The sequence below is a fragment of the Bombina bombina genome, chromosome 4, assembly GCF_027579735.1.
Source record: "Bombina bombina isolate aBomBom1 chromosome 4, aBomBom1.pri, whole genome shotgun sequence".
In the NCBI taxonomy this organism is placed as follows: domain Eukaryota; kingdom Metazoa; phylum Chordata; class Amphibia; order Anura; family Bombinatoridae; genus Bombina; species Bombina bombina.
The window spans coordinates 835,694,890-835,711,655 of NC_069502.1; the positions used below are offsets into that span (position 1 = coordinate 835,694,890).

Consider the following 16,766-nt stretch of genomic DNA (forward strand, 5'->3'; position numbering starts at 1 on the left):
AAAATATATCTCTAAGATTAACCTTACTCACAATGAATAGCATTAAAATATCACAATTAAAACACCAGAATATGGACCGCTAACTTAACAGTGTTTAGTTAAACAATTGAACAAGATACTTCACACAAATCTTAATAAATCTCAATAAATCTGAGATAACTTTCAGGGAAGTATAATTAAGCTACTTAGCCAACAAGTGGTTTTATATAACTTCAATTTAAACACCAGGAATTGTATATATTATTAATGCAACAGCCAATTTATATGCCAATATGTCTGGCCTGGAATAACCTCTTATTCAGCCAAAATAAGACAAATTCTAATATATATATATATATATATAGCAATAACTGTAATTAACTTATGATACTAAAATACAAAAATTGTTTCTAAACATTAATATTTAATTCCAATATACTTACTACCCTTGGTCTAATTAATATTAAATATAAGTATAAATCTCCTTTTAAATCACACTACGATATAACTATAGTTTTAGAATACCTTGATTTAAAACATTAAAACTATAGAGCAGACATACATTACGACACAACCAATTTGTAAGTTTCAGCTTTTTCAGATAAATCTGTTCACCTCATAAATAAGAAAGGTATTTGCAATTATGGAAAAAGAATGTTAGGCCCAGTTTTGCTTTATAGAGACTGTGTTCCAAAGGCAGCAGTTGTCAGTCAAAATTCCAGCAAAAGACCCCTTTTCTCCTATGCATCAGGCTTTTATGTCAAGTCCTACAACCCACCTCTATTCTAATCATTGGAGAGTATTCAGATACGCCCCATCGGTGCTGTCTCTCCATTGGCCCTTAGAGCTGAACATTTCATTGGCTTACTGGGAATGTAGGGGTTTTAACAGTCAACCCGTTTGGCTGCAATTCTCGCATAAACCACCAGAGGGCAGCCGACAACCAGAAATCAGTTTCACCACCAATACTGCCACAGCTTAATTGATATTCTTTTATCTATTTAAATGTATATTTAATATACTCACTATTTTCTGATATTAATAAATTCATCTGGTCCACATATATGGGACTAATTAATACTATTTAATCTGAGTATTTTCATACTAAACATGAGGTATTTGAAGAAACTGCATTTAAAAATCACATTTTCTATGAAAGGATTTAAAAGGATTACAAATACTTTTAGCATGGATCAAACCATTTTTTCAGTCTACAACTTCCATCTTAATATAACATACATACCTTGTGGGTGGTGGTCTGATGTAATTTCATATAGCTATATTTATATTTGATTATTATTTTAATATTTAGTGTATACGCTATATGATATGATTCAGGGCACACATTATATATACACATTTATTTATTTGTATCTACTAGTCATATCTGGAAGCTAGTTTGTATGTCAGATATCTGGAAGATAGAAAAACAAAAATATATGTTATATATTTTAAATGGGATTAATACAATTGTTTATTTCATATGTCTGAGATACATTTCATATTTGGTGTTTCACTGTGTGATTTGATTTACAGTATCAACTACACATGCATAGACAATCTTATATATTATATATATTTAAATATTTGAAATAGATTTGAAATGTATAACTATTCATTTCAAATGACTCTTTTTCCCTATGTACTTTCAACTTCCCATATGTTAGCTGTAACATGAGTCCAGATGCCTATGTGTATTCAACTCAGCGTGGGACAATTTAACACTGAGATAGACATCTAAATTGTTGGTCATCCTGGAAAGGTATCTCAAACTGTAGACCTCTCGGCTGCCTATCCACAGGGGTTCCTGTGATCTAAGTAATGAATTTCTTAGGCTAAATTAATTTAGAGATTTCAATCTGGGAAGGCTATACAAGAATAATTCTTTAGAAATTACCTCTCTTCTGAGACCGTGATCAAAGGCTCTTGAAATGTGACATTATCTCTTATAGTTTGGGACAAATGTTTGTTCTTTCTAGTCAAACTCTGAACAGCAGGAGGTCTGAGCAAACAAACTTTCTTTCATATGCACTGGGGACATGCCAGGCTTGTAATGTGTCTCTGACCACAGAAAGGGGGGTTGTGTTACCCAGCTCAGCATTTGTTCACAATGCAGCCAATTCATGCAGCAATAAAGATTCCTATATGAATAGATTAATCAATATGATATTTGTGCACATAGCTTCCAATGATATCTCATCTTTTACATGACAATTTCCTGAGAGAGATATTTATTACTACACAGTGTTACCTGAGCTCTCATTTCCTGGGATCTCCATAGTCCTTACTGCTTGGTGAGTCTCCATCATGACGTCCTTGTAAAGCTCCTTGTGTCCCTCTATATACTCCCACTCCTCCATAGAGAAATACACAGCGACATCATCACACTTTATAGGCACCTGAAACACACACAACTTATTCATTACTGACACAGGGAATGGTTCGGTCACACACTTTTACTGACAGAGCCAGGATAATGTTACTGAGAACACAGACAAAAGGTAGGAAATAAACACAGGGTCAGTAAATGGTGTTGCTGTGCCCAGAAGCTGGTATACTGTTACATTCCCCAGCAGTGCTCACCTCTCAGCTCAGTCAATGAATGCTACAGTTGGGGGATAATGTTACTGAGAACATGCAGAGACAGACATATAAATAGGAAAACAAATACACAGTGCCATATATGTCAGTAAAAAGAGTAATTGTGCCATGACTAATATAATGTTACATTCCCCAGCACTACTCACCTGTCTGCTCTCCCGGTGAATGCTGCTGTGAGAGGACTTCTTCTTTACAATGACATATTCCTATAAAGTTTATATAAGAGAAAATCATCAGACTCTGATTCCCTGAACTAACATTTCTCCAGTTATTGTTTACTAAATCCCTTTAAATTAAAGGGACAGTCTACCATATAATTGTTATTGTTTTAAAAGATAGATAATCCCTTTATTACCCATTCCCAGTTTTGCATAACCAACACAGTTATATTACTATACTTTTTACCTCTGCGATTACCTTGTATCTAGAAACCTTCTTCCAGCCCCCTGATCACATGACTGTGACTGTTTATTATCCATTGTCTTGCATTTAGCATTGTGTTGTGCTATATCTTAAATAACTCCCTGTGCCTGTACACAGTGTTATCTATATGGCCCACGTGTCATTTCTGTCTCTTTGTGTTGAAAAGAGTTTTAAAAAGTGTGATAAGAGGCAGCCCTCAAAGGCTTAGAAATTAGCATATGAGCCTACCTATGTTTAGTTTAAACTAAGAATACCAAGAGAAAAAAGCAAATTTGATGATAAAAGTAAATTGAAAAGTTGATTAAAATTAAAAGTCCTATCTGAATAATGAAAGTTTAGTTTATATTAGACTGTCCCTTTAAGGGGTTTACTTCACAGACTTGATCACTACAAAGGAACATATCAGACTGAACTTCAATTAAAGGGCCACTGTAAGTAAATATGTTCTATGCCTGTTACTAACTACCCCAAATACGCTTTTTATCAATAGCATTTCGTTAACATATCTCTACCGTATATCAGAAATCTTGTCTGCAAATGTAATTGTTTTCCAAACCCACTTCGTGGGTATCCTTTGCTCTGTACCAATCCGTTTACAATACCTAGGTTTCAAAATGGCGCTTTAAACACAAAGTTATTGGTTTAAGTATTTTGAACATGCAGTGCTGAAAATAGTGGGCAGGATAACGTGACATCATCGGCGAATAAAAGATATAACTTTTAGAACGTTATGAAACTTCGTTTTGGAGAAAATATAGGTCAGTATGTTTTAATTAATGTTTATTAACTTTAATATGTTAGTTGTTTATCTTAAAAATTATATCAGAAAGTAATCGTTTAAGAATGAAGAAATTGCAGAACCATTACTTATATTAATTTTATTATTATTATTGTTTATTTATATAGCACCAACATTTTACGTAGTTTACAATACAGTAAAAAACTGACAATGAGACATTTTGTAAGACTATACAATGTACATTACTACACTCACATTGATAAACATAAACAAAAAAGGAAATGAGCGCCCTGCCCTTGAGCACAATCAGTTGCAGATGCGCTATTATACAAAGTGAGATACAGTTAGAGAGGCTCTCAAGGTAACAATATAACCTTTGGGTGAGGTCTAATTTGGAGAACATAAGAGTTGAGTCTTTGGGTGATAGGTGTAGCGGGTCCTGCAAGGTAGCCCTTTAGAACTGGTGTTCTATATTCATTTGGTTTTATACTTTTATTTATATGACGTTTGGTTTCAACCAGTGGGTGTGCATTTGGCCTCACTCCTGATTGGTTGTGATTAGATATAAGTATAGCAGCTATGAGAGTTTGTATAGCCTGATGAAACAGTGCTGTGACACTGAGAAACGCGTTGCTGTTGTTAACCTTTTAATAAATTGTTTTACTCTCATTTTGCTGCTGAATCATCATTTGGAAACATCCCCCCTTTATGTGGAGGTTTCTATTTTTGTTTCCTTGACCTACTGTTTTTTTTGGCTTGAGCAGTTCTAAAATTCCATCCTGAACTGTTGCATTTTGCCGATTGTGGGCCTTGCACTCACAATTACGGTACCTGGGATCTCTGGACTCCCCCTGGCGGGACGAGGATACCATCTGTTTCCTGTATCATCATTGGGTCTACCGAACGACCGATTGGTTCCGGACTGTCTTTACTGCACATTTGTGCTTTTCACCACGTGAGTAGGATTCCTAATTTTTACTAATACCCTCTGTGTTACAGTCTGATTTGCACTATGTGGCGCCCTCTATCTTCTTCTCTCTAGATCATCATTTCCTGTGTCGTGGCGTGACACTCTAGAGGAGCTGCCTCCAGTCCTGGACCCTTGTCTGAGATTGAATTAAATCACATTATCAGGACATCCATATTATTATATATTTTTGGACTTTCCACTTTATCCTTTTTTATACGTTTCAATTTGTGTATATGTTTGCCAACTAATATATGTGACAGGTTATTTATTTGAATCTTAACCATATGCACTTGCAGGATATCTATACACTGATGATTAGGATATTTATGTGCCTTTTATTGTGATTATTGGAGCTTATTGCACATCTTAGCTCTTTTTGTACACTTTATTAAGAGATACTTATTTTTATCATCCTCTAATATCTATATATACATACATTTTGTTATCGCTTGGCGCCTCTTACAGGTACCCGTTTGGCTCCGGTTGCCATCTGTGTACAGTTTGTCTGTTCTATATTTTTTTTGCTTTGGGTATTATGCAGAGAGGAAGTTTATGCCATGGGGGTCGTGTAGTAGGGTATTAAGTGCTTGGAGTTTTTATGATGCAGGGTCATGCGGGGGGCGGGACCTACCATTCTAGAGTTGTTTGATTTTACAGTGAAGGATTGTACAGGGGTCCCTGGGTGCTTGGGAAGGATTTGCAGTGAAGAGTTGTGCAGGAGACCCTGGGTGCTGGGGGGATGTTTTGTGATGGAGAGTTGTTAAGGGGTCCCTGGGTGCGGGGGGGTTGTTCGACAGAGGGTTGAGTAGGGAGCCATGGGAGCTGGAGAGGTTCAGTGGATAGTTGTGCAGAGACCCCCAGGGTCCTAGCAAGATTTTGTGATCGGGTTATGCAGGGGCTCCTGTGTGCTGGGGGAGATTTTGCAGTTGTGCCCTGGGGAGGTGCAATAGATAGTTGTGCAGGGGGCCTTGGGTGCTAAGGGGACTAAGGAAGGTTTTGCTCTGTAGAGTTGTGAGGGGGAGACTGGGTGCTGGGGAGGAGGTATGCAGGTGGCCATATTGATGTTAGCCAAGTTGAAGTTGATGAGGATTAGAAGCAGCTCTCACCTCTCCGGTCAGCAGGCAGATGATGCCCAGGGCCTGACTCAGGAACTGCTCTGCCATCCGTTTCCTGTATTTGTTCATCTTGTTTATCGACAGTGACTGAGTCAGATGCTATAAATGTGACACATGCAAGAAGAAATGAAGACAGCAAAAGATGAAAGATTGGAAATAACCAGAGCCCTTCCTGTATTTATATTATGGTAAAGAGATGATTATGTTATATGTTTAATTTGATTATGCGCAAACTAATACATACCCCCCCCAACTGTTCCGGATTTAACGGGACAGTCACGATTTTTAGGGGTCTTGCCATCTGTCCCGCATTGCTTGCCATCTGTCCCGCATTGCCCCATGCATTAAAAAAATAAAATAAATTCTGTTTGGCCCATACTCAGAAGCAGCTGGCTTTTCTCTCCTAGGGTTAGATATGTGTTAGATTCCCTGTGGAAAAGGAATGGTGTGTGGGTTAAGCAGGAGTAAGAAGGATGTAAACCCTCTGACTCAGGTAATGGTGACTTCTAATCTCTGGTAGTGATGACGTCTGACCCCTGATGATAATACTAGCATGCCTTCAGTTTTATACAATGAGCAGTACTAACACCAGGGTAAAGAACATTGGCAGCCTCAGACTGCCAGCTAATGTGCTTGCTAACCCCAGGAATACAGATACCTATATATGATGTAGTGTGTGTGTGCGCATCTGTATGTATAAGTGTGTGTGTGTGTGTGTGTGTGTATCTGCATATATAAGTGTATGCTATGTAGTGTGTGCATCTGCGTGTGTGTATCTGCATATATAAGTGTATGCATCTGCATGTATAAGTGTAAGCTATGTAGTGTGTGTATCTGTATGTATAAGTGTGTGTGTGTGTGTATCTGCATGTATAAGTGTATGTTATGTAGTGTGTGTATAAGTGTAAGCTATGTAGTGTGTGTGTGTGTGTGTGTATCTGCATGTATAAGTGTATTCTATGTAGTGTGTGTGTGTGTGTGTGTGTGTGTGTGTGTATCTGCATGTATAAGTGTATTCTATGTAGTGTCAGTGTGTATCTGCATGTATAATTGTAAGCTATGTAGTGTGTGTATCTGCATGTATAATTGTAAGCTATGTAGTGTGTGTGTGTGTGTGTGTGTGTGTGTATCTGTATGTATAAATGTATACTGTGTAGTGTGTGCATCTGCATGTATAAGTGTAAGCTATGTAGTGTGTGTGTGTGTGTGTGTGTGTGTATGTATCTGCATGTATAAGTGTATTCTATGTAGTGTGTGTATCTGCATGTATAAGTGCAAGCTATGTAGTGTGTGTATCTGCATGTAAAAGTGTATGCTATGTAGTGTGTGTGTGTGTGTGTGTGTGTGTGTGTATCTGCATGTATAAGTGTAAGCTATGTAGTGTGTGTGTATCTGTATGTATAAGTATGCTGTGTAGTGTGTGCATCTGCATGTATAAGATATGTAGTGTGTGTGTATGTATCTGCATGTATAAGTGTATGTTATGTAGTGTGTGTGTGTATCTGCATCTATAAGTGTAAGCTATGTAGTGTGTATGTATCTGCATGTATAAGTGTATGTTATGTAGTGTGTGTGTGTATCTGCATGTATAAGTGTATGCTATGTAGTGTGTGTGTCGCTGCATGTTTAAGTGTATGCTATGCAGTGTGTGTGTTTGTGTGTGTGTGTGGTGTGTATCTGCATGTATAAGTGTATGTTATGTAGTGTGTGTATCTGCATGTATAAGTGTAAGCTATGTAGTGTGTGTATCTGCATGTATAAGTGTAAGCTATGTAGTGTGTGTATCTGCATGTATAAGTGTAAGCTATGTAGTGTGTGTATCTGCATGTATAAGTGTAAGCTATGTAGTGTGTGTGTGTGTGTGTATCTGTATGTATAAGTGTATGCTGTGTAGTGTGTGCATCTGCATGTATAAGTGTAAGATATGTAGTGTGTGTTTGTGTGTATCTGTATGTATAAGTGTGTGTGTGTGTGTGTGTATCTGCATGTATGTGTGTGTATCTGCATGTATAAGTGTATGTTATGTAGTGTGTGTGTATCTGCATGTATAAGTGTAAGCTATGTAGTGTGTGTATCTGTATGTATAAGTGTGTGTGTATCTGCATGTATAAGTGTGTGTGTGTGTGTGTATCTGCATGTATAAGTGTAAGCTATGTAGTGTGTGTGTGTGTGTGTGTGTGTATCTGTATGTATAAGTGTATGCTGTGTATCATGTATAAGTGTATGCTATGTAGTGTGTGTATCTGCATGTATAAGTGTATGTTATGTAGTGCATGTGTGTGTAGCTGCATGTATAAGTGTATGCTATGTAGTGTGTGTGTGTGTAGATGCATGTTTAAGTGTATGCTATGTAGTGTGTGTATCTGCATGTATAAGTGTATGTTATGTAGTGCATGTGTGTGTATCTGCATGTATAAGTGTATGTTATGTAGTGCATGTGTGTGTATCTGCATGTATAAGTGTATGCTATGTAGTGTGTGTGTATCTGCATGTATAAGTGTATGCTATGTAGTGTGTGTGTATCTGCATGTTTAAGTGTATGCTATGTAGTGCATGTATGTGTATCTGCATGTATAAGTGTTTGTTATGTAGTGCACGTGTGTGTGTATCTGCATGTATAAGTGTAAGCTATGTAGTGTGTGTGTGTATCTGCATGTATAAGTGTATTCTATGTAGTGTGTATGTGTATCTGCATGTATAAGTGTATTCTATGTAGTGTGTGTATCTGCATGAATAAGTGCAAGCTATGTAGTGTGTGTGTGTGTGTGTATCTGCATGTATAAGTCTAAGCTAGGTATTGTGTGTGTATCTGCATGTATAAGTGTAAGCTAGGTATTGTGTATCTGCATGTATAAGTGTAAGCTATGTAGTGTGTGTATCTGCATGTATAAGTGTATGCTATGTAGTGTGTGTGTATATCTGCATGTATAAGTGTAAGCTATGTAGTGTGTGTGTGTGTGTGTGTGTGTGTATCTGTATGTATAAGTGTAAGTTATGTAGTGTGTGTGTGTGTATCTGTATGTATAAGTGTAAGTTATGTAGTGTGTGTGTGTGTAACTGCATGTATAAGTGTAAGCTATTTAGTGTGTGTGTGCATGTATAAGTGTAAGCTATTTAGTGTGTGTGTGTATCTGCATGTAAAATTGCAAGCTATATGTGTGTGTATCAGCATGTATAAAAATATATGATATGTAGTCTTTGTGTGTGTATCTGCATGTATAAGTGTATACTATGTAGTGTGTGTGTGTGTGTGTATCTGCATGTATAAGTGTATCCTATGGTGTGTGTGTGTATCTGCCTGTATAAGTGTATGTTATGTAGTGTGTGTATCTGCATGTATAAGGGTATGCTATGTAGTGTGTGTGTGTCTGTGTACAGGTATAGGTGTAGCTTGTGCTACTGTGCATTTTTGCTGACTTTAAAGACCAGAATCTAGAATATTAACCCATTAACGACCGTGGACTTACAAGGTACGTCCTACAAAAAAACGGTTGTTAACGACCAAGGACGTACCTTGCACGTCCACAGGGGTTTTAAGCGCAGGGTATTGCCTGTGGTCCTCTCTGCATCCGCCAGCGATGGTGCCGATCGTTGGTGGCGTGGGAGGGATTGGAGGGAGGCGATGGCCAGTCCATTGCTTGAGGGGAGCGGGAGGAGGTGTTAAAGAGGTCCGGGAACGGGCAGGACCACTACGCTACAGCAAAAGTTTAGTGAGTGGGAAGGAGGGAGAGGGGGATAAGTGTAGGGTTGCTACCCATCCCTTAAAATACAGAACACACATACTGCAGGGTGTGCAGGGAGGAATATGAATAGTGCTGTCCAGAAACACAATACATGTTCCTCCCTGCAAACCCTAGAGCATGTGTAACTCATAAGTGTCCAGGAAAAAATGGCTGAGGTGGCAACCCTAGATAAGTGTTGGCAAAGGGATCTGGGAAGAGGTAGGGTATTGAGGGGGGCAGCTACACTACATAATTTTTTTTTATTATTTTTTTTTAAAGTGCCTAAGATGGCGACAAATAGGTAGAAGGGGGGGTTATAGAGCTGTTTGGGGGGGGGAATCAGGGAGATTGGGGTTTAAGGGGGATCTTACACTGCAAAATCAAGGGGTGGGATGTGTCAGGTGGGAGGGTAATCTATACACTAAAGCTAAAATTAACCCTACAAGCTACCTAATTAACTCCTTCACTGCTGGGAATAATACAAGTGTGGTGCTCAGCTGCATTTAGCGGCCTTCTAATTACCAAAAATCAATGCCAAAGACATATATGTCTGCTATTTCGGAAAACAAAGGGGATCCCAGAGAAGCATTTACAACCATTTGTGACATGATTGCACAAGCTGTTTGTAAATAATTTCAGTGAGAAACCTATAGTTTGTGAAAAAGTTAACGATTTTTTTTTATTTGATCGCATTTGGCGGTGAAATGGTGGCATGAAATATACCAAAATGGGCCTAGATCAATACTTTGGGTTGTTTACTAAAACAAAATATATACATGTGAAGGGTTATTCAGAGATTCATAACAGATATCAGTGCTACAATGATATTCGCTAATTTTGGGGAAAAAAAAAAAAGTTTGGAAATAGCAAAGTGCTACTTGTACTTATTGCCCTATAACTTGCAAAAAAGCAAAGAACATGTTAACATTGGGTATTTCTAAACTCAGGACAAAAATTTTAAACTATTTAGCATGGGTGTTTTTTGGTGGCTGTAGTTTTGTGAGAGATTTTGGGGGTCAAAGTTAGAAAAAGTGCGTTTTTTTTCAATTTTTTCATCATATTTTAGAAAAAAAAAAAATTAGGACTACTCCCAGTTCAGCTGTGTTATTATATAGCCACAGGCTGCTTCAGCTGTGTAATTATATAGCCACAGGTTGCTTCAGCAGTGTAATTATATAGCCACAGGCTGCTTCAGCTGTGTAATTATATAGCCACAGGCTGCTTCAGCTGTGTAATTATATAGCCACAGGCTGCTTCAGCTGTGTAATTATATAGCCACAGGCTGCTTCAGCTGTGTAATTATATAGTCACAGGCTGCTTCAGCTGTGTAATTATATAGTCACAGGCTGCTTCAGCAGTGTAATTATATAGTCACAGTTTGCTTCAGCAGTGTAATTATATAGCCACAGGTTGCTTCAGCTGTGTTATTATATAGCCACAGGCTGCTTCAGCTGTGTAATTATATAGCTACAGGTTGCTTCAGCAGTGTAATTATATAGCTACAGGTTGCTTCAGCAGTGTAATTATATAGTCACAGGCTGCTTCAGCAGTGTAATTATATAGTCACAGGCTGCTTCAGCAGTGTAATTATATAGCCACAGGCTGCTTCAGCAGTGTAATTATATAGCCACAGGTTGCTTCAGCAGTGTAATTATATAGCCACAGGCTGCTTCAGCTGTGTAATTATATAGCCACATGCTGCTTCAGCAGTGTAATTATATAGTCACAGGCTGCTTCAGCTGTGTAATTATATAGCCACAGGCTGCTTCAGCAGTGTAATTATATAGCCACAGGTTGCTTCAGCAGTGTAATTATATAGTCACAGGCTGCTTCAGCTGTGTAATTATATAGCTACAGGTTGCTTCAGCAGTGTCATTATATAACCACAGGTTGCTTCAGCTGTGTAATTATATAGCCACAGGTTGCTTCAGCAGTGTAATTATATAGCCACAGGCTGCTTCAGCTGTGTAATTATATAGCCACAGGCTGCTTCAGCTGTGTAATTTTATAGCCACAGGCTGCTTCAGCAGTGTAATTATATAGCCACAGGTTGCTTCAGCAGTGTAATTATATAGCCACAGGCTGCTTCAGCTGTGTAATTATATAGTCACAGGCTGCTTCAGCAGTGTAATTATATAGCCACAGGTTGCTTCAGCAGTGTAATTATATAGCCACAGGTTGCTTCAGCAGTGTAATTATATAGCTACCAGCTGCTTCAGCAGTGTAATTATATAGCTACCAGCTGCTTCAGCAGTGTGCCTGCTGACAGTGACATACAGGGGGGCTTCCAGTGTTGAATTCTGTGACAAGAGTGAGAGCTCTGCTTTCAGCTGCAGGACTATGCTCCTCTCTCTCTCTTGCTTTTCTTTAATTTGTTTCAAAAATCTGAGCCCTCACTAATTAGCCCTTTGTGACAGGCAGCGCTGTATCTTCAGGCTGCCCCTTCAACCTACATATCTGAGGAAACTGTATAACTGTAAGGTACAGCAGTTTCACATACAGCACAAACTGCACAGCAAACCATACTGTGCTGTCTCATAAAAAAAAAAATTGTAGAAAATCAGCACATCTTGCTCTGCTTTAGATTTACTGTAACTAATCTCAAAAAGGGATGGGCATGCTATAAATGAGTGCCGTGAGTCTAAGGACCTGCCTATGTATGTATGAATTTATATATTGAGAAGAGAAAGAGAGCGCCTCATAGTGCAGATATCTCAGGACAATTTGAAAATTTAGTATAAACCAAAAAACAGGTACTCACAAGCGGAGTGGCACTTTTCGTTAAAAAAGTGCAAACAGGCAGGCTGACATTCTCAGCAGTCAGTACGCTGGCCAAGGCAGTATGATGTAGGTCTGTGGATGTCTCACGGTCGAAGAAGGCCTCCGATTGACCCCCGATAGTGCTAGTGGCCGTGATCTGCAGGATGCCTCTTGTCCCCAACCGGGATAAAAAACCTCTTAGGCGATAAATAATAGTGTGAACTATTAAAAAACTATTTTTCACGTCTCTTTGTACATAAAAACAAGACCCAGTCCAGGCTGAGTAATTAGGAAATGTGCTTTAATGGAGCCGATAACGCGTTTCTCGGCCGTTAGCTCCTGGCCGTTTCATCAGATCAATTACATACATTGTTAAAAGGTACATTTAAAAAGGTGTACATGTCACCTGATTGGATAAAACAGAACCAATGAGCATATTGGTAACATTGTTACTAAGAGACGATTTTGTTAGACATTTTTCTAAGTGGTTAAAAGCGAGTAGTTGATACCAAAGGAGTTACCTTGTTTCACAATACGATACAATGTTTGAAATTAAAACTATAAGAACTGACCGGTTATAAAACATATATATAAAATGAATAAAAAGGATTTTGAGAACCAATGTTTTAAAATAATTAGATAGACTATCATTGTAATTTATAACAAAGAATTTGTATAGAAAAAAAAACAGATTTGTCAGTTGTGAAGTTTTTTTTTCTTTTTTCTGTTAGAACAAACAGTCTGCAAAAATCCCAGATTCTTTTGTTCTCGTTTGTTGAAAAAAATGCTAACATTGTCGATATATGTCAGTAATCTATAAATGTTTGGTGGTGTTTGAGTTGCGAACCCTCCTATTGTGGACAGGTTCTTTTATTTTCATTTGTTGAAGAACTTGTTCTTTTATTCTCGTTTATTGATGAGCTTGTTATATGGATAATCTATAAATGGTATTTCGCTATTGGAGATATCCAAATGTTAATGTATATGTGAAAACTAGTAGAGTTTGTCAGCGCTCTATGAATGTTTATGAAATGTTATTTACTAGTTCTCGTGTTAACGTTTGTTAAAAAGTTTTGTTATAAGAGTCATCTGCGAATGACACTACGCCATTGGAAATAACTACATGAAATAAATCTGTGTGTAAGAGGTCGTAGGTGATGAAGAAGAAAATATTTTTTAGTTAGGATAGACGATTCGAACAAAATTAGATTAGACCTAAGAGAAAACTAAGGTATGATATGAATCTTTGATTAGTCCTAGGAAAAATTGGGGTATGTTATAAATCTTTTATATCAAAGATTTATGTCGGTTTTAGTTAAAACAGAACTAATTTAATACTAGACAGGCAAGGTCATTTATGGTGCATTTAGCACATAGAGAGGTACATGAAAAAATATATATATATATAAAAAAATATATAAAAAATATGTGAACAAAATAAATTAAAATATGTGAACAAAATAAATTGAAATGGGAAATGGATAATATCTAAGAATGGAAGGTATATGTAGATTAATTGAAGGCAGCTAAATCCAAGTTGGAGTTGAGGCCTGCTGGATACAAGGTTTTATGTATCCAGAAGGTCTCACGTTGTCTAAGTGAAATCATTCTATTGTAGTCTGTAGAAGGGGGGACAAAATCTATTGGATAAAATTTGAAAATGAAAGGGTTGCCGCCGTGTTTTTGGAGGCAATGTTCAGGTATGCTGTGTTTAATATTTGACTTTTTGCAATTTTTGCAGTTGCGCCAATGTTCCCCCCAACGTGTTCTAGCCTTTCTGGAGGTGCGACCCACGTATTGTACCCCACAAATGCATTCCAGGACGTATATGACATAACTAGATTTTTCAATAGTAATTCCAGCTATTTCGAAATTTTCGCCTGTTGAAAATGATTTAAAAGTTTTTTAACCAGATGTAATATGTTTGCATGTTTGACATCTCTTCATGCCACATTTGTATATTCCCACTTGTTTCAGGAAATAATTTGTTTTTCTAGGATTAGAGTTGGAAATTTTATGTTTTACTCTTTTGCTAGGGGCCAATCTGCTTCTTAGTGTGGGAGCTCTAGTATATACAATATGGGGATGATCTGATAATAATGGTTTTAGAATTGGATCTCTACAAACTATGTGCCAGTGTTTATTCAGAATGTGATAAATTTGTTGATAATTATTGTTATATTGGGTTATAAATAAGGGATCCGACTGTAAAGTTTTATTTGTGTTTTTATTTTGTCCAGATTTCTTCTCCAGGAGAGTGTTTCTATCTAATAATCTGACTTTGTTTAAGCAGTCATCTAAAAGTTTGCAAGAAAAACAAGCTATTCACTCCCTGTCTAACAACTCCAATATTATTATACGCAATGCGGATAAGGGAGGAGGCATCATTATACAAAATCTCACAGACTATCTAAAAGAAGCAGACAGAATCTTAAAAGATGTAAATTATTACAAAATCCTTAAACAAGATCCTACCGAACAGTTTCTCAAAACCTAATAAAAAACTAATACAAAAAGGAATTGATCAAAAAATTCTCAATAAAGATGAAAGACTTTTTCTTAAAGTTACAAATCCTAGTATAGCACATTACTATCACCTGCCAAAAATACACAAAAACTTAGAAAATCCCCCAGGACGCCCCATCATTGCAGGTATTGACAATCTCACCTATAATTTATCTTATTATATTGATCTTTTGTTACAGAAATAAGTTCTTGGTTTACCGTCCTATATTAAAGATAGTACAGATCTCTTGAACAAACTGAAACATCACACTAACACAGGAGATCTCCTATGGATCTCCTGTGATGTTGGAGCTTTATATTCCAACATAACACACCATTTAGGCCTCAAAGCCATTTCTCTCTTTTTAGATAGGGATCAATACATGCCCAACACACAAAAAGAATATGTTTTGGAATGCATTGAATATATCCTCCAGCACAATTATTTCATGTATCAAGATTCCTTTTTCTTACAGATTAAAGGGACGGCCATGGGCACCAGATTCGCCCCCAGCTTTGCCAATCTTTTTATGGGCATTTTTGAGGAGAATTACATCTATAATTCCTCAATGGGGGGGCGAGTCTGGTGTTCTATAGCCGTTATATAGACGACCTTATCTTTCTATGGAGAGGAGATCAAACATCAGTTACAGCTTTTGTTACATCTCTTAATGAAAATCAAATGGGGCTGAATTTTACATCAGCTATACATGAAACATTGATAGATTTTCTAGATCTAACCTTAAGTTGGGACAGTGAGGGCTATTTTTGCTCAAAAACGTTTTTTAAACAAGTTGATAGCAACAGCTACCTAAATTTTACCAGTAATCATCACAAAAAATGGCTATCAAATATCCCTTATAGCCAATTCGAAAGGATTAAACGAAATTGTTCACATTCAGAAACTTTTGATCAACAGAGTAACATTATCTATGAGAGATTCATCGACAAAGGATACCCAAAAAAACTTTTAGATGACAGCTTAAACAAAGTCAGATTATTAGATAGAAACACTCTCCTGGAGAAGAAATCTGGACAAAATAAAAACACAAATAAAACTTTACAGTCGGATCCCTTATTTATAACCCAATATAACAATAATTATCGACAAATTTATCACATTCTGAATAAACACTGGCACACAGTTTGTAGAGATCCAATTCTAAAACCATTATTATCAGATCATCCCCATATTGTATATACTAGAGCTCCCACACTAAGAAGCAGATTGGCCCCTAGCAAAAGAGTAAAACATAAAATTTCCAACTCTAATCCTAGAAAAACAAATTATTTCCTGAAACAAGTGGGAATATACAAATGTGGCATGAAGAGATGTCAAACATGCAAACATATTACATCTGGTAAAAAAACTTTTAAATCATTTTCAACAGGCGAAAATTTCGAAATAACTAGATTTTTCAATTGTAATTCCAGCTATGTCATATACGTCCTGGAATGCATTTGTGGGGTACAATACGTGGGTCGCACCTCCAGAAAGGCTAGAACACATTGGGGGGGAACATTGGCGCAACTGCAAAAAGTCAAATATTAAACACAGCATACCTGAACATTGCCTCCAAAAACACGGCGGCAACCCTTTCATTTTCAAATTTTATCCAATAGATTTTATCCCCCCTTCTACAGACTACAATAGAATGATTTCACTTAGACAACGTGAGACCTTCTGGATACATAAATTTAAAACCTTGTATCCAGCAGGCCTCAACTCCAACTTGGATTTAGCTGCCTTCAATTAATCTACATATACCTTCCATTCTTAGATATTATCCATTTCCCATTTCAATTTATTTTGTTCACATATTTTTTATATATATATATATATATATATATATAAATATATGCACCGTAAATGACCTTGCCTGTCTAGTATTAAATTAGTTCTGTTTTAACTAAAACCGACATAAATCTTTGATATAAAAGATTTATAACAT

At 37.0% G+C, this 16,766-nt stretch overlaps 1 protein-coding gene across 1 annotated transcript in view; it reads right to left on the reverse strand.

Annotated features, from left to right (window-relative positions):
- LOC128657192 (zinc finger protein 432-like) overlaps positions 1-16,766 on the reverse strand; it is a 219,487-nt gene that overhangs the window by 201,095 nt on the left and 1,626 nt on the right. Inside the window, exons 2-4 of the mRNA XM_053711443.1 lie at positions 5,819-5,926; positions 2,727-2,786; positions 2,231-2,378 (exon numbers count right to left, since the gene is read on the reverse strand). Of these exons, the coding sequence (XP_053567418.1) occupies positions 2,231-2,378; positions 2,727-2,786; positions 5,819-5,896 (286 nt within the window). The 5' untranslated portion in view covers positions 5,897-5,926. The remainder of the gene's footprint in view (positions 1-2,230; positions 2,379-2,726; positions 2,787-5,818; positions 5,927-16,766) is intronic.